The 20,073-nt window shown below is 37.2% G+C and overlaps 1 protein-coding gene across 4 annotated transcripts in view; it reads right to left on the reverse strand.

Moving 5' to 3' along the window:
* Nucleotides 1–20,073, reverse strand: part of CERT1 (ceramide transporter 1) — a 125,670-nt gene that overhangs the window by 36,066 nt on the left and 69,531 nt on the right. For all 4 annotated transcript variants that reach the window (XM_065873448.1, XM_065873447.1, XM_065873446.1 and 1 more), the window contains 2 exons: nt 16,601–16,758; nt 12,343–12,435 (listed from right to left, as the gene is read on the reverse strand). In XM_065873448.1, the coding sequence (XP_065729520.1) occupies nt 12,343–12,435; nt 16,601–16,758 (251 nt within the window). The remainder of the gene's footprint in view (nt 1–12,342; nt 12,436–16,600; nt 16,759–20,073) is intronic.

Below are 20,073 nucleotides of genomic sequence, written 5' to 3' on the forward strand. Positions count from 1 at the left end.
CAAATCTACAGCTGTCACAGGCGGAATCTATGACATGCCTTTAGTGTGGCTTTCCTGGCCCTGAGAATTTTTTTTTAAAAAGTTCAACCTGAGATTCCTTGTGAAAAGTTCCAGCACAGCCAATTTAAAGAGCCTAGGTTGTCAATTAACCAGACATTTTGCAAACCAATTAGTCTTAATGTGGCTACATTTGGTAGAAATTAGGGTAATTTTAGAGAGAAATAGATTGTTTCAGTGGATATTAAATTCTAGTTTTATTAAATGAGGTCTTTATTTACTACTGCCTAAGACTCATTTCCCAGATAGTTTCCTTGTTGTTATATTATTATAAAGTTTAGTTATTAAAAGGACACTCCAAGTTTGTTTCTGAAGCTTATCACAGTAATCTAACTTTGGATGAAGATCAGATGTGCCATGACCTGCAACCAGGAGATTATTCATACTGGAACAGGTATCAGATAAAGGACTCTTTATAGCCATATTGGAAGTCCTCCTCTCCTGAATAAACTGCAACTCCTGTTTCTGACACTTGACTTTGACTAAGAACAGCACTACCAGACCAGCAAGAAAAGACATCTGAAGAAGACAGCTGATCCAAGATGCTGTACTAGGTCTGTATACTGATTACTTTGACAACTGCTCACACTTTTTTTTCTCCTCACACTTTTGCTTGAGCTCAATCATTTGCAAGTTTCAAAAATCAATCTAATTACTGGGTTTGTGGCCAATTACCTATGTCCAGTACTCCCAGGTTGCCTTGGTAGATTTCTCCTCTCCAAGGCTCTAACTGGACAGCCCTTAGAAATTTTATTTTAAAAGAAAGAAACTCTAGCACTGTGCAAGCTAGTATCACTGCCAATATCACTAAGTGAGATGCTATTACCTGGCCAATTAATTTTTTTTTTGCAAGTTCATATTTTATTTCTAATACGTTTGGAGCTTTTATTTTTGCGTTTTTGTAAAAAAGTTTTCACTTAATTCATTGAAAGCCCTTTCGTGCTGAGCCCAAGGTGGGGCCTGGGCCAGGCCAGACCCTTTGTAGCCTTCTTGCTCCCACCCCAGACACCCAGTGCGGGTGCAGGGTGGCTTCCCTCTGTCCACTCTGCCCTCCCACCCCACTGCTGCATCTCTCTGTACAGAATAATTTTAAAATGGAAGCTAAGATACAATATACATTGGACAGGCACGCAAACACATGCACACAGGCATCTGCTCCAAATGGGCAGGACGTCACCTGCACTCAGAGAGCACCAAGGAATGCATACGGAGCCCCTCCTGGGGAGGAGGACAGGGCCTGAGCCCCACCTTGGTCCTCACAGACCGCAGCTCCTCCCCACCTATTGCCCTGCTACCTGCCAGAGGGAGGGGTGGACAGCACAGAGGGCTGTGCACAAGGGAAGACAGCTGAGGGCAGCTGGGGGGTGGTGGCGAGGGCAGTGCCAGCCTGGTACATTGCCCTGGGGCCAGGGAGGCTGTTCTAGGAGCCAGGGGGTGGGGGGAGGACTGGGGTAGACCCCCGGCCTCAGGTACCCGAGGGGTAGAAGTCCTGGGCTTTGCCCATCGAGGAGCTTCAAGTCTTACCTGGCCAATTAATGATACCTGTTCTGAATCTGGTCATAAACAATACTTTTCATTAGATGGTGAATACTGGGTAGCCCCTAAGAGGACCCAATGGTTTTATGGAACAAGTTTATGACCTTGGCTTTCCTCAGGTTGGTTATGAAGATATGCTATTCGTTTCCCTTGGGCTCAAGGTCACTGATGGGTAGCTCCTGTCAATCTCTGATGTCAATCTGTAATGTGAGAACACTGGTTTCTATCAGGTTTCCAATGGTATGACCATTTGGCCACGATATTTGTTAACTCATCTTATACAAAGAGTCAAGGGCTTCCCTGGTGGCTCAGTGGTTGAGAGTCCACCTGCCGATGCAGGGGACACGGGTTCGTGCCCCTGACTGGGAAGATCCCACATGCCGCAGAGCGGCTGGGCCCATGAGCCATGACTGCTAAGCCTGCACGTCCGGAGCCTGTGCCCCGCAACGGGAGAGGCCACAACAGTGAGAGGCCCATGTACCACAAAAAAAAAAAAAAAAAAAAGAGTCAAATTTCCACTCTGAAAAATCCTCTTCCCAGTTTAGGGGAAATACTAGGAAAAGGGTTTGGTTCAGGAGGATCTTGGCTTAAATCTTTGTTAATGATGTTGTTGGTTCTACTGGCAACTTAAACTAGTTTGTGGAACTTACAAGGTGATAGCTTCTTGCCTTTCATGCTGTGTATCACCTATTCGTAGTAAAATAATGATGTCTAAACAACTTAAAACTTTGGATCATGTCTACAGTGCTCTATAAAATAATAGGCATACATAATGCACATGTGAGGGGAATTGTCTTGTCTTACTGGACAGCCTAGAATTGGCTCCCAGTCCTTGCTAAACATTCTGCTAGTATAATTCCCCACTCCACCCCGCATCCCCCAAAAAGAGAACAGGGCTATTAGGACCCAACATTGAGGGACACGATGGACCAATGGCAAGCAAGCAACCACCCTGGCATCAAGGGACCAAATATTTGATCACCTAATGCGTTCCATCGAAAGGTTAATGATCAGAAAGAGGAAATTTTGAAATAAAATTCATATTTTATGGCAAGAAAAGAAAAATTTTAACATAAAAATTTTCTCTGCCTTTTGGCCCCCTCTTTCCCCTCTACAGTGTACTGTATATCTGCATTATGCATCATGACCAAATTTTCCCCATCGGCAAAAATACCTGCCCAATCCTAAACTGCAACATTCTTCTAGCATTAAGACAACTCCTGGGGCTTCCCTGGTGGCACAGCAGTTGAGAGGCCACCTGCCGATGCAGGGGACACGGGTTTGTGCCCCGGTCCAGGAAGATCCCACATGCCACGGAGCGGCCAGGCCCGTGAGCCGTGGCCGTTGAGCCTGTGCTCCGCAACGGGAGAGGCCACAACAGTGAGAGGCCTGCGTACCACCGAAAAAAAAAAAAAAAAGACAACTTCTTAAAAGATAACCTTCTTTGTTAATCTTGTAAAGAGTCAGGTTACCCACCACTTTGTACCTACAGAAGTGAACTGTGTAAACTGTCACTATTACGTCATTTGATATGATGTACATCCTGTCTAAAAAACACTTCTAATGGATGGAACAGTTCTCAGAGCTTTCTGAGATGCTGTTCCTAGCTTGTAATTCTCAATAAGACTAGAATATATTTTCCATTTCTTTGTTAATTTTTCATCAACAGGAAGATGGTGAAAAAAGAACTGAAGTGCCCTTAACTATTTTCTTCATTAAAAGAGAAAGAGGGAGATGCATTTCAAATGGCTGGGAAAAAGATGGTTTATTCAACAAATGCCACTGGAATAAAATATAGATTCCTCCATTACACCATAATTTTTTTTTTTTTTTTTTTTTTGTAGTGGCACTCACTGCTGTGGCCTCTCCCATTGCGGAGCACAGGCTCCGGACGCACAGGCTCAGCGGCCATGGCTCACGGGCCCAGCCGCTCCGCGGCATGTGGGATCCTCCTGGACCAGGGCATGAACCCGTGTCCCCTGCATCAGCAGGCAGACTCTCAACCACTGCGCCACCAGGGAAGCCCTACACCATAATTTTTAAAAATTCAGATATATTAATATATTTAGGAGAGACCATTAAAAAAAAAAAGAACAGAAAATACAGAAGATTATTTGAAGTAGAGTGTGAAAGGATTTCGATCTAAAATGGAACCAGATGGGACTTCCCTGTCAGTCCAGTGGTTAAGACACATTGCTACCAATGCAAGGGGCACGGGTTCGATCCCTGGTTGGAGAATTAAGATCCCACACGCTTCAGAGTGTGGCCAAAAGATTGAAATGGAGAATTTTATGCATGCACCCTCTGAAGAACAGAATTTAAGAACTGAGAGAAGGATTTCCCATAAATGCCAGATAATCAGAAGACTGAGCCTTATCTCCTGACCAATGACCATCTACCAAGTATCTCTCCCCATCTTCAAGCCAAAGAACTTACTGCTTGGACTCTGGCTAGACTCTCCTTGTCTGTACTCCTTGCCCATAAATACAACCTGCCCCAAACCCTCAACAAAACTGCCTGTAACTTGGTACTGCATGCATTCCCCGAATTGTAATTCCTCTGCTGTTCTGAAATAAACTCAATTTCTGGTAATTTGAGCATGTCTCAGTTTACCTCTTTAGGTTGACAAGAGAATGCTTTTTAAAACATGAAAAAAAATGTAGAGATAAGTGTACCAAAAGACTGTGAGTTAATTACAAGAAAGTATAAAACTTTTATATGACAAAATGAACAATTAAAAAGATTTTTTTAAAACTATAAAAAGAAGAAAATAATTGAGAAATAAAGTCAATCCTGCCCATCTTCTAAATCAATAGGGGGAAAACACCCAAATTCTAATAATAAAAACGTGAAGGGATGTGTACGAGAGTCATTAAAGAAGAAATACAAATGACCAATAAACATTTTTAAAAGAAAGCCTAAATCACATCGATCAAGCAATTTTTTAAAAAACTAATAAACACATAACCCTAGCACAAGGACCCTCCTTTCTCCACCCTGGTCTCTCCCCTGAAATATAATCTGTGTTGACCAAAGTGGGGATAAACAAATATAAAATTATACAGTACTTACATATTGCTCGTAGGAGATAAATGGGTACCACATATTGTTAAATTAAAAAGATAGGCTTATTTGTATTTTCTATAATCTTCCTATAATGTACATCTATTTTATTTATAATATGAAAAAAATAGGGTAATTTTTAAAAGCTGATAGTCCTCCCCAAAATAAACCTAAAATAGCAAAAGACTTTGCTCAGCTTCAGAATAAAAGTTAAAATTGTAACAGCTAATATTTCAGTAATCTAGACTTCTAAAATCCCAGACGATAGCTAATTATGTAATTTTTGTACATTCCAGAAGGAATGAGGTAACAGCTTAGCAATTTAAAAATATTACCGCTCATCAGAGGGTGTTTGTCCCACCCACCTGGGCCTGGGGAGTCTGCTGAGATCCCAGGCTGGTCCCCTGCCCTCCAAGGACACCCCCTTCCCCTGTCCGCATTGGTCCTGGGGTCATAGGAAGGAGGCTGAGGGTAGAACAGGAGAGGCAGGTGGAAGGGGCCCTCTAGGACAGGAGGAACAGGAGAGAAGGAGGGTGTTTTCCCTGCCGACTTGAGCCCAGGAAGTCTGCTGGACTCCCAGGTGAGGTCCCCTGCCCTCTGAGACCAGGGGTGGGGGGCACGCCTGGGTCCCTTCTGTTCCTTAAGCCTAAGCCACACACACCCTCCCCCACAGCCCCCAGGGCCTTTTCCAACTCTGTGGGTCCTGAGCATAGGTACTGCCCACCACCCAAACCTCACCCTTGCTTAGGCCCCGCCCTCCACAGCCAAGGCCTTTTCCCCGTTTTTTTTTCTCTTTTTTTGTTTTCTCTTTTCCCTCCCCCTCTTTTTTACTACTGTGGTACTATGGTACCTTCTGGTTGTTGATTCATCTATATTTTTTTTTTTTTTTTTTTTTTGCAGTACGCGGGCCTCTCACTGTCGTGGCCTCTCCTGTTGTGGAGCACAGGCTCCAGACGCGCAGGCTCAGCGGCCATGGCTCATGGGCCCAGCCGCTCCGCAGCATGTGGGATCTTCCCGGACCGAGGCATGAACCCATGTCCCCTGCATCGGCAGGCATCTCAACCACTGCGCCACCACGGAAGCCCTATATTTTTATTTTCATATCCTTTCTAATGTATCTGTTAGTTTCCTAATTTTATTTTTTACTTTGTTATTGTTCTCTCTCTCTTTTATTTTTTTGCCATCCAACGTGCCTTGCGGGATCTTGGTTCACGAGCTGGGGGTCAGGCCAAAGGTCCTAGGGCGGGAGCTCCGAGTTGGAACCACTGGACTAACAGAGAACTTCAGACCACAGGGAATATTCATCAGAGTGAGGTCTCACGGAGGTACTCATCTCAGCACAAAGACCCAGCTCCACCCAACAGCTTACAAACTCCAGGGTTGGAAGCCTCAGGCCAAACAACCAGTAAGACAGGAACACAATCCCACTCACACACACACAAAAAAAGAGACGGCAAAAAAAATAAGTCACATGAGAAGGAGCAAGGTAAAAAACTACAAGACCAAATAAATGAAGAGGAAATAGGCAATCTATCTGGAAAAGAATTCAGGGTAATGATAGTAAAGATGATATAGAATCTCAGAAATAGAATGGAGGTACAGATTGAGAAAACACAAAAAATGTTTAACAAAGAACTAGAAAAACTAAAGAACAAACAAACAGAGATGAACAACACAATAACTGAAATGAAAAATACACTAGAAGGCATCAGTAACAGAATAATGGAGGCACAGAAACGAATAGTGAGCTGGAAGACAAAATGGTGGAAATAACTGCCAAGGAGCAGAATGAAGAAAACAGGAATGAAAAGAATTGAAGACAATCTCAGAGACCTCTGGGATAACACTAAACGTACCAACATTCAAATTATAGGGGTCGCAGAAGAAGAAGAGAAAAAGAAAGAGGCTGAGAAAACATTTGAGGAGATTATAGTCGAAAATGTCCCTAATGTGGGAAAGGAAATAGTCACCCAAGTCCAAGAAGCACAGAGAGTCCCATACAGGATAAACCCTAGGAAAAACACACCAGGACACATATTAATCAAACTAACAAAAATTAAATTCAAAGAAAAAATATTAAAAGCAAAAAGGGGAAAACAAAAAATAACACAGCTGATTTTTCAGCAGAAACTCCACAGGCCAGAGGGGAGTGGCAGGATACACATACAGTGATGAAAGAGAAAAACCTACAGCCAAAATTACTCTACCCAGCAAGGATCTCATTCAGATTCAAGGCAGAAATCAAGAGCTTTTCAGACAAGCAAAAGCTAAGAGAATTCAGCACCACCAAACCAGCTTTACAACAAATGCTAAAGGCAGGAAACACAAGAGAAGAAAAAGATACACAAAAACAAACCCAAAACAATTGAGAAAATGCTAACAGGAACATATATATTCAGTAACAACCCTGAATGTAAACAGATTAAATGCCTCAACCAAAAGACACAAACTTGCTGAATGGATACAAAAACAAGCCCCATATATATGCTGTCTACAAGAGACCCATTTTCAGACCTAGGGACACATACAGACTGAAAGTGAGGGGATGGAAAATGATATTCCATGAAAATGGAAATAAAAAGAAAGATGGAGTAGCAATACTCATATCCAATAAAATAGACTTTAAAATAAAGACTATTACAAGAGACAAAGAAGGACACTACATAATGATCAAGGGATCAATCCAAGAAGAAGATATAACAATTATAAATGTTTATGCACCCAACATAGGAGCACCTCAATACATAAGGCAAACGCTAACAACCATGAAAGGAGAAATCGACAGTAACACAATCATAGTAGGGGACTTTAACACATCACTTACACCAATGGACAGATCATCCAAACAGAAAATAAATAAGGAAGCACAAGCTTTAAATGACACAATACACTAGATAGATTTAATTGATATGTATAGAATATTCCACCCAAAAGTGGCAGAATACACTTTCTTCTTAAGTGCACACAGAACATTTTCCAGGACAGAACACATCTTGGGTCACAAATCAAGCCTCAGAAAATGTAAGAAAACTGAAATCATATCAAGCATCTTTTCTGACCACAACGCTATGAGACTGGAAATCAATTACAGGGAAAAAAACCTGCAAAAAACACAAATACATGGAGGCTAAACAGTGTGCTACTGCATAACCAAGAGATAACTGAAGAAATCAAAGAAGAAATTAAAAAAATACCTAGAAACAAATGACAACGAAAACACGACAATCCAAAAACTATGGGATGCAGCAAAATCAGTTCTAAGAGGGAAGTTTACAGCAATTCAATCTTGCCTCAAGAAACAAGAACAATCTCAAATAAACAATCTAACCCTACACGTAAGACAACCAGAGAAAGAAGAACAAAGAAAACTCAGTCAGTAGAAGGAAAGAAATCAGAGCAGAAATAAATGAAATAGAAATGAAGAAAACAATAGCAAAGATCAATAAAACTAAAAGCTGGTTCTTCGAGAAGATAAACAAAATTGACATATCCTTAGCCAGACTCATCAAGAAAAAAAGGGAGAGGACACAAATCAATAAAATTAGAAATTAAAAAGAAGAAATCACAACTGACACCACAGAAATACAGAGGATTATAAGAGACTACTATAAACAAGTATATGTCAATAAAATAGACAACCACAAAGAAATGGACAAATTCGTGGAAAAGTACAATTTTCCAAGACTAAACCAGGAGGAATCAGAAAATATAAACAGACCTATCACAAGTAATGAAATTTAAACCATAATTAAAAATCTTCCAACAAACAAAAGCCCAGGACCAGATGGCTTCACAGGTGAATTCTATCAAACATTTAGAGAATAGCTAAGACTGAACCTTCTCAAACTCTTCCCCAAAATTGCAGAGGGAGAAACACTCCCAAATCCATTCTACGAAGCCACCATCACAATGATACCAAAAACAGAAAAAGATATCACAAAAAAAGAAAATTATAGACCAATATCGCGGATGAACACAGATGCAGAAATCCTCAACAAAATACTAGCAAACAGAATCCAACAACACATTAAAAGGATCATATACCATGATCAAGTGGGATTTATCCCAGGGATGCAAGGATTCTTCAATATATGCAAATCAATCAGTGTGATACACCATATTAACAAATTAAGGAATAAAAACCATATGATCATCTCAGTAGATGCAGAAAAAGCTTTTGACAAAATTCAACACCCATTTAGGATAAAAACTCTCCAGAAAATGGGCACAGAGGGAACCTACCTCAACATAATAAAGGCCATATATGACAAACCCACAGCAAGCATCATACTCAGTGGTGAAAAACTGAAAGCATTTCCTCTAAGATCAGGAACGAGACAAGGATGTCCATTCTCGCCACTCTTATTCAACATAGTTTTGGAAGTCCCACCATGGCAATCAGAGAAGAAAAAGAAAGAAAAGGAATACAAATTGGAAAAGAAGAAGTAAACCTGCCACTGTTTGCAGATGACATGATACTATACATAGATAATCCTAAAGATGCCACCAGAAAACTACTAGAACTAATCAATGAATTTGGTAAGGTTGCAGGATACAAAATTAATGCACAGAAATTCCTGGCATTCCTATACACCAACAATGAAAAATCAGAAAGAGAAATTAGGGAAAGAATCCCATTTACCATCCCCCCCAAAAGAATAAAATACCTAGGAATAAATCTGCCTAAGGAGGTGAAAGACTTGTACTCAGAAAACTATAAAACACTGATGAAAGAAATCAAAGATGACATAAACAGAGAGAAATATATCATGTTCTTGGATTGGAAGAATCAATACTGTGAAAATGACTATATGACCCAAAGCAATCTACAGATTCAATGCAATCCCTATCAAACTACCAATGGCATTCTTCACAAAATTAGAACAAAAAATTTTACAATTTGTATGGAAACACTAAAGACCCCAAATATCCAAAGCAATCTTGAGAAAGAAAAACAGAGCTGGAGGAATCAGGCTCCCCTACATCAAACTATACCACAAAGCTACAGTAATCAAGACAACATGGTACTGGCACAGAAACAGAAATATAGATCAATGGTACAGGATAGAATGCCCAGAGATAAACCCATGCACATATGGTCACCTAATTTATGACCAGGGAGGTAAGAACATACAATGGAGAAAGGATAGCCTCTTCAATACGTGGTGCTGGGAAAACTGGACAGCTACATGTAAAAGAATGAAATTAAAACACTACCTAACACCATACATAAAAATAAACTCCAAATGGATTAAAGACCTAAATGTAAAACCAGACACTATAAAACTCTTAGAGGAAAACACAGGAAAAACACGCTTTAACATAAACCACAGCAAGATCTTTCTTGACCCACCTCCTCGAGTAAATAAAATAAAAATAAACAAATGGGACTTAATTAAACTTCAAAGTTTTGCCCAGCAAAGGAAACCATAAACAGGACAAAAAGACAACCCTCAGAATGGGAGAAAATATTTGCAAATGAAACAACAAAGGATTAATCTCCAAAACATACAAACAGTTCATGGAGCTCAATATGAAAATAAACAAACAACCCAATTAACAACTGGGCGGAAGACCTAAATAGACATTTCACCAAGGAAGACATACAGATGGCCAAGGGGCATATGAAAAGATGCTCAACATCACTAATTATTAGAGAAATGCAAATCAAAACTACAATGAGGTATCACCTCACACCAGTCAGAATGGCTAATATCAAAAAATCTAGAAACAAAGAATGCTGGAAAGGGTGTGGTGAAAAGGGAACCCTCCTGCGCTGTTGGTGGGAATGTAAATTGATACAACTATTGAAAACAGTATGGAGGTTCCTTAAAAAACTAAAAATAGAACTACCATATGACTCCGCAATCCCACTACTGGGCATATCCCCTGAGAAAACCATAATTCCAAAAGAGACATGTGCCACAATATTCACTGCAGCACTGTTTACAATAGCCAGGACATGGAACCAACCTAAATGTCCATTGACAGGTTAATGGATAAAGAAGATGTGGCATATATATACAATGGAATATTACTCAGCCATAAAAAGGAAAGAAATTGAGTTATTTGTAGTTAGGTGGATGGACCTAGAGTCTGTCATACAGAGTGAAGTAAGTCAGAAAGAGAAAAACAAATACCGTATTCTAATGCACATATATGGAATGTAAAAAAAAAAAAAAAGGGTACTGATGAACCTAGTTTCAGGGCAGGAATAAAGATGTATACATAGAGAATGGACTTGAGGACATGGGGTGGGAGGGGGAAGATGGGGAGAAGTGAGAGTAGCATCAACATATATACACTACCGAATGTAAAATAGTTAGCTAGCAGGAAGCAGCAGCATAGCACAGGGAGATCAGCTTGGTGCTCTGCGATGACCTAGAGGGGTGCAATAGGGAGGATGGGAGGGAGGGGATATGGGAACATATGTATGCATATGGCTGATTCACTTTGTTGTACAACAGAAACTAACACAGTATTGTGAAGCAATTATACTCCAATAAAGATCTATTAAAAATAAATACATTTTAAAAATAAATAAAATAAAATTACCGCTCAAGTCTCATACTATGGATTTTCACAGTTGGAAATCAATTCCAACGTAAAAAATATTGTCAATAGGGCTTCCCTGGTGGCGCAGTGGTTGAGAGTCCGCCTGCCGATGCAGGGGACACGGGTTCATGCCCCGGTCCAGGAAGATCCCACATGCCGCGGAGCGGCTGGGCCCGTGAGCCATGGCCGCTGAGCCTGCGCGTCCGGAGCCTGTGCTCCGCAACGGGAGAGGCCACAACAGTGAGAGGCCCGCGTACAGCAAAAAAAAAAAAAATATATTGTCAATAGCAGATCTTATTTTTTCCTTTCTAGAATAAAAATGGCAGGAAATTTTTCTTCTGCTTTCTTAAATACAGTCTAACTTTTTTACCATTCTTCTTCTATGTCAACGATACTCCTTGCCACTCCTGTATGTGTTTGTATATGGAGAGGCAGATTTTACTAACTGCTTAACAAATAACCAACAGGGAAAAGAAGCTGATTTCAGACATTTTCCAAACATAAAGGCATGGCAATTTGAACAGTTCATGCTTTGCTATGGAGAAGACCTCACAGTATACAGCACAGCCTAAAATCTTTCACCTGTAAAGTTCTCAGGTTGTTCCTCTGTAGGTTGCTTTTTTTTTTTAAAAAAAAAAAAAAAAAGAGTTAGGGACTTTCCTGGTGGTCCAGTGGTTAAGACTCCGCATTCCCAATGTAGGGGTAACTGGTTCAATGCCTGGTCAGGGAACTAAGATCCCGCATGACTCATAGAGTGGCCAAAGAATAAAATAAAATAAACCATCTATAGATTTCAAATAATAAAATTAAAGAAAAAAAGAATTAGAATGTAATATCAGTAAGTATCACCCTAACAGGGGAGACAAAAACTTGTCCTATAAAGTAGACAGGCCTAGTAATAAGTCTTTTAAAGCCCTTTAAAGCTTTGTAGGTGAAAAAGAAAAAATTCTGTTTCAGGGTAAGCCTATCATATATACATTATGAAATATTCAAAACATTTAAAAGTAAAGTATTATGTAAAAATTAATCACTTTTGTGATATATATATATATATATATATATATATATATATATATATATATATATAAATCTGCTACATGTTTCTCTAAGACCAAAAACATAACTTCATACCTCATAATCTGGTCCTCCAAAGTGAGATTTTTTCTTAAGTTCTGTCATGGCATTTTTGTATGCTTCCTCTATTCTTCTTCTCTTCTCACTTTCCTATTTAAAAAAAAAAGCAAGTGAAAAATTTATCATGTCAAGTGGGATTTTCTCTACATTTCATCAAAATTTTATAACTTGGCCCCAAAATAACTCCACTTCTGTGAAAAATGAGTATTCTTCTGCCCAAGAAAACACTTTTTTCTGGGCCATATATCACATACAAGCTACCATTTAAAATACCACTAAGATCACCTTATAGGTAGGTTATATATTTAAATGGATTGAGTAACTACCAAAGTGTCTACACTTCAAAAAAAAAAAAGGATAAATTAGTACCAGAGAAATGCCTACAATATATATTCACGTGTTTGTTTCCCCCAGTAGGAGCTAAATTAATTTTGTTACAGACAAAAAGTCAAGTAATGGATGCCAGGAAGAAAATAACTCAATTATTGGTAGAATCAATAAATGCAAAAAGATATTCTAAAGAAAGATACCTTTCTTATACTTTCCAACTGCTGGTTAAAATTATTTTAGAGCTGAAAAAGAGCTTAGATTTCTACTTTAACCTTCTCCTTTTATAGACAGGTTCTATGGCTCTAAGAGTTTGCACAAAGATCCAAGGACAAAATGTAAAAAGGTTGGCCTTGACACCAACCTCAAACTTTTTTTTTTACAACAATGGACTACAATGAGTCAAATGTGATATTAAAGCCCTACAAGCTTATAAAGAACCTAATGCCTTTATTCCCTCACCTCAAATATTTAAAGGGCTAAATTAAAGTCCACACCGAACTCACCCAGAGCTTAACTACTTCTAAAAACCCTATCTGAATTAAGCTAGTGCAAATCAATGAATTAGTTCAGTAGGCCCAAAGACTAACTGATTTTTGTGTACTGAAGAGAAAACAGGACTACAGACCCATCAGAATGGCTAAAATTTAAAAACACAAAAAATCACCCACAAAAAAAAATGACAATACCAAGTGTTGTCAAGGGTGAAGAGCAACTGGAATTCTCATCTACTGCTGGTGGGAATATAAACTGATATAACCACTTTGGAAAATTGTTTGCCTCTACCCACTAAAGCTAAGCATATACCTCGTGAATCAATAATTTTACTGCTTGGTATGTGCCCAAGAGAAAAGAGTGCATATATCCACCAAAAGATACGTACAAGAATGCTCACAGCAGCTTTATTCACAACAGCCAAAATATAAAAAGTTAAATGTCCATCAGCAGGAAAAAGGAAAAAACAAATTGAAGTCGTACAATGAAAATTCATCACACAATGAACAGCATACAGCAATAATACTATACAACAATAAAAAATAATAAACTACCACTAAAAGTTACAAGATGAATGAACTTCACAGTCAGTGTTGAGGGGGTGGAGGAGCGAGCCAGACACACGAGTATATTTTGTATGATTCCATTTACATGCTGTTCAAGAACAGGCAAAACTAATCTATGACTGTATAAGTTAAAACTGTGGTCACTTCTTGAGGTACTGGTACGGCACGGACTAGGAAGGGGCATGAAGAAACCTTCTGAGGTGCTATAAAAGTTCTACATCTTGATTTGAGTGGTGGTTACAGGGGAGTATACATGTGTATAACACTCGTCAAGCAGTACACTTAAGATTGGTATACTTCACTGTATATATGTTAAACCTTAATTTAAAAAAATGAACAAAACAAAAACACACAACACAGCAATAATATTAAAATGATTTCAAGGAAAGAGAAAAAACGTGAAATTACACACTTGTAAATCCACTAATATAAGGAAACATCTTCAATGAATAATTTTTTTCTTTTTAACATTCTTAACAACTAAAATTTGTTTAATCTTAGAATTTTTGGTCTTCCTGGACACGACTGGCTAAAAATTAAGTACACTTCTTCAAGAAAAGAAGGAATTATTTTTATAGGTAACTAAGAATATTCAGTCATTTAGCTGTAAGAACAATGGAAATGACATTAGAAATGTACATAAGAGCTATTAAACATAAAATCAGAGAACTATTAGAGATTTGTATGTATGTTATACACATCTATTGTATGTGTATATCTATTATATACATAAACATATATTAGAAATCTACATAAAAGGTACACAAACAGCTATTAAATAGCTATTATTATATCACCTATCACCTACTTAATCACTCTCATTAGGTTTTTAGCTCCTTGAAAAATGATTTCCTGTACACTACTGTTTTCTCATTTCTAGCTTAGAGTCTAGCACACAACAAGCATATAAATACTTCTTGAATAAAACAACAATTTCAAGTAAACCATGTTGTTAACACTGTATTTTCCTCCTCAATTACATGAATTACCTAAAAGACATGTTTGTTGATAAACAACTCTCTCTATTCAAGAACTTCCTAATCTTCACAGCATGTGTATATATACATGTATGTATGCACATACACATATGTATACACACATATGTATATATACACACATGTATACACACACATTGAATATATATGTATATACTGTGTATGCACACACGGACTTACATTTCCTGTAAAATGTAACTAGGAGCCTATATCAACCTTGAGAAAAAAATTATGGTGGAAAAGGTGAATAAGATTTGACATCAGATAGACCTGTAAAAGGATTACAAATTACAGCCATTTGCAGATTTCAATTAATACTACCATCTTTTGTGAGTGTTATTTGGTTAAATGTGGTCTAACAAAACTGTTTTTTCACAGATCCTTTGGTATAGTCTACTTGTTGCTACCCAATAAAGAAAGAGAATGGATAAGATTACCAACATTGAAGACAACTGCAAGTACACATCCCTTTCAAATAAGAAATTTGATTGACAAAAAGATGGGGAAGCCATGTCTTGTTTTTAATGAATTTTTTAAGGCAGTGTGGTTAGAGCATATGACTAGAGATGATGATCCTTTAGTGAAGGATAAGTAGACTGAAGAGAGGGGAGCTTAAGAGAAAGTTGCCAAAAAGTTTTGAATAAGCTAATATGGATAAGTTGAATGATTCTCCTGAACCATTAGTCTAATGGATTTAAGGGATTGTCCTGTTTTCTCAGTGTTATTTTTTGTGTGAACAGAGAATCTTCTAAAAATTGAATTTGATCCAAAATTCAAATCTATGACAATGTAACAGTTCTACTCCAAAACAATAATGAAGTATCTGCGTGTACCTTAAATGGACATTTTCATTGCTTGTTTTAAAAGAATACATATTGCTAGTCAACCTGGCTTACTCTCACATGCACGTAAGAATTCTGACCAATTCTCTTTTCTTTAAACATGGGGACCTTCTTAAACATACCGTGCTGTTTAAATCCTGTAGCCATTCTGCTATTACATCAATGATGACATTGCTTTCCTTAGTGTTCTGTTCACATTGATAAGACCTCCAAATACCACAAGCAATATGACTCACTAATGAATGATAAGATTCTGACTGATGTCTGCCCTGATATCCAGAGCTGAAATATAGAAGAGTAAAATTCTTCTTATTCTGCTGCTTAACACCTCTAGACAAGTCTGTGGGCCTCAGCTGCTGCTTCTATAAAATGATGGCACTGGACTAGAACAAAATTCTCTAAGGTATGCTTTGGTTCTAAGATTTTATTGACGTTAAACTATAAACAAACGTTTTCCTACTAAACAAATTCACTGAGCCAAATTCTACTTCACACTTGCAACTAAAGATTCATATTATTATTATCAGTACTGCAGTTTAAACAAAGGTGGGAAAGGTGAACATAAGGCAAATGTTCAAGGAATAACAAAATGTGTGTTAAAGGATACCACAATGACCTTGGAAAACATACATGGCCATGAATGCAATAAGTTAATATTTAACTTTATAAATTGGTGTTTTTAGTAGTTCATATAACTTAAGTACAGTTTCATGTATTACACAATAAAGCTAGGAAATGTCAAATGGTTCATTACTTCTATTCCAAAGCATTACTATTACCATTACAAAAACTTTTATGTTAAAATCCAATGAAGAATGCGTATTGTACAGTAACCAAATACATAACTGGTGAATCTCATTAGAAAAATGAGTTTAAGATGCTCACAGAGTTTCAGAGGAATAGTACCACCTGCTACTTCTCTCAATCCAATAGATTTTTCCCTAAGAAGTTAGTTTGGTTTAAATGTTCGGTCAGTATATAAACAAACAAAATCTGACTATTTTTTACAAAGAAGAAAAACAAATCTTACCTTATCCAGTCTCTTTTGCCAGCTGTCTTCACGTTTTACCATTAGTTCAATACAATGAGAAAGTGTAGCAAGGATTCCAGCAGTAGTTGCTTTAAAAGTTATCGCCTCCCCTTTAAAGTCTATACCATTAATTCCTTTTGGTGTTACATGTGGAAATACTGAAAAAAAAAAAATTATTCACTAAAAATCTTTTTAACAAAGAAATCATTCCTCAGCACAACTTAAAATTAGAAAATTTTTAGAAAACTATCACATCAGAGCAGACTTTCAAACTGTAAGTTCCTTCCTGTTGGCCAACATTTTAAAATTTGCATCCATCTCTATGAGCAAAGAGGCCTGTGACAGCATATGTACTCTCAAGTCCTTTCTGCTGCATTCCGTTTCCGGAAATCTATTTGCTATGCTGCACGCAGTGAAGAAACTGGTAGGTGGAATACTACTTTAATAATAACACTCGAGACAGCCTAGAGTGAGACCGAATTATGGCAAGAACTACCTTACATTTTGAGAAATCCTGAATTTAAAAAATATCTGAAAAGAAACTGCGAAAATGAATAAAGTAATGTCCAAATATAATTTGGGGACCAATGCACACATTAAACAGTTCTTATGTTTACATATTATAATTTTAATTCAAAGTAAGTCTTTGAATTAAATGAAAAATCTTAAAACTCATAAGATGCAAATAAGAGAGCATAATATCTTATACTATAGTTAATAAGAAACCTTTTCAATAGAACTCTTTAAATGAAATAATGATACTTTAAACTTTAAAAACTCATATGTAGATATGACAGCAAAGGCACAATCCATAAAAGCTGACAAACTAAACTTCATCAAAATTTAAAATTTCTGCTCTTGAAGGCATTGTTAAAAGAAGGAGAGTTACAGTTATGTAGGATAAGTCAGTCTAGAGAGCTAACCTACAGTTAATAAAATAATGGTAACTGTGAAGAGATACATTAATTAGCTTGACTGCAGTAATCATTTCATCATGTACACCAAATCATCATATTGGACACCTTAAATACATGTAATATCTATTTTAAAATTTTTTAAAAAAAGAATGAAAAGACAAGCCACAGACTGGGAGAAAACCTTTGCACAGAGTATGTATGATAAAGGACATATCCTTTATCTATCTATATATTAATATAGGCATATTCTGTATTATAATATGCAAAATATAGTAATCTCAAACTCAACAATAAGGAAACATATAACCCAATTAAAAACTGAACCAAAGAATTGAACACACATTTCACTAAAGAAGAGATCAGGATGGCAAATAAGCAGATGAAAAGATGCTCAATACTATTAGTTACTAGGGAAAAGCAAATTAAAACTACAGTGAGTACCACTACACATCTATTAGAAGACTAAAATTTTAAAAGACTGACCACGTCAAGTGTTAGTGGGGGTTTGGATGAACTTGAACTCTCATAAATATGACTGGTGAAATGCAGCTTGGAAGATTTTTAAAAGGTTAAATACATACCTACCATATGATTCAACCATTCCACCTCTGGGTATTTAGCCCAAAGAAATAAAGTATATGTACCTAAAAAAAACTTGTATGTGAATGTTCACAGCAACATTATTTATAACAGCCCCAAACTGTAAACAACCCAAATGTCCACCAATAGACAAATGGGTTGAAGAAACTGTGGTTGTTATCTATACAAGGGAACATTACTCAGCAATGAAAAGAAATTAAATACTGATACGTACAACAACAACGAGAAATCTCAAACTAAGAAAGAGATCAGGCAAAAACACTGAGTTCATTTACATTAAATTCTAGAAAATGCAAACTAATCTATAGTGACAGAAAAATCAGTGGTTGTTTGAGAATGGAGGGAGGAAGGGAAGACAAAAGGGATGGAAGAAACTTTTGAGGGTGATGGACATAATAATGGTCTTGATTGTGGTGACAGCTTCATGATAATATCAAAACTTACCAAACTGTACACTTTAAATATATGTAGTTTACGGCGTGTTAATTATATCTCAGTAAAGTTGTTTTAAAACCTATTTTCTTTTTCTGGTATTTTCTGAAGATCTTTCCTATCACTATTTTCTACCATTCTTACCAAGACTGATGTTTTATTACAAACTACGATTTTTTAAAATAATCAACTTAGAAACTTAAAGTCATCTGTGTCCTATGTATGAGGATGTGTGCCATTGTAATAATGGGTCCTCCATGCTGTTTGCTAATTTATATACAGTCAGTACAAGATGAAAGACCAACATAAAACGTCGTTGAAAAAACTTTTAGAAATGTACCTCTTCAGCTGCACTTAACTACTTTCAGAAGCTGTCACCCTCAAATCCTTTTCAGAATGATACAAGGGTTATGTAACAGATTTTTAAACTTTCAAACAGTTGAAAGTAAGTGTCTCAAACATAGTAAGGTCTCTGAAATAAATTTCTCTCATGTTACATCTGTTAGGAAATGAAGGTCATGAAGACAAAACCTCATCTTATTTTGTCATCCACTGGGCTCCTCTAAGTACTGGTTACTTTGATTTTTGCTCTAAGTCTCTTATACCTTATCTTGTAGAACTACATTAATCTTGATGCAAAAACTTAAGCAAAACCCCAAAGTACTCAATAATTTTAGATGAGTATACTCATCTAAATGTCTCAGCTGATCACAAGGGAAAGAAGATCTTAAAGAGACAAGGTGGCATGCCTTAGTTTCTTCTGGGAAAATGATACACTGTAGCAAAAGGAAGTTCAAAGTATGTGAATGTAACCATGCTTATGAAGGGCAGAGATGAAAGATATTACAAAATAATCTATAAATCTAGATTTTTAAGTACTTAAGCTCTTAAAATTATCATTCAAATCTATAGTTCTTTTAGTTGAACTGACATTATACAGTTCAAAACTCTTTTAAAGGTGGTAACATTCAGAAAATCAAGGAACCCAGAAGCTAACATCAACATGTCAAAAATAAAAACAAATACTGACAGAAGCCAAGAGATTTGTAATCCTTTCATTTCATTACAACTCCCAAACACTAATTTAAATAGTAGGCAACCTAAGGGGGAATCCTGAGTTTCTGTGGTGAGGATTTTTTCATTTCCCCACCTGAAATATTCCAAATGACTGTGTCCTTCTGGACATACAGGATGGCAACTTTGTTTAAATCTCTCACCTGTCTACTATGATAAAGAAGAAACATGGCTTAAGACTATGACCATGCTATTAATCGTACTAAGGTCAACAATCAACTGATTTGGGACTACTGGTCTATTATAGATATGATTATTCTAACAAAGTAAGATACAGTTGGCTAAAAAACTAAATTTAAAATATTCTCACATGAAAAATCTGTGAGCTGAAAGACAATGAAAAGTGATCTGTGGCTGGTCCAACTTCATTTAGACAATTAATGTATGAGCATCTGTACACAGACTATGTGGGAGAAAAGGACAAGATGATAATCATGTTTCATAGAGTAA

This window comes from Phocoena phocoena, chromosome 3, assembly GCF_963924675.1.
Source record: "Phocoena phocoena chromosome 3, mPhoPho1.1, whole genome shotgun sequence".
NCBI lineage: Eukaryota > Metazoa > Chordata > Mammalia > Artiodactyla > Phocoenidae > Phocoena > Phocoena phocoena.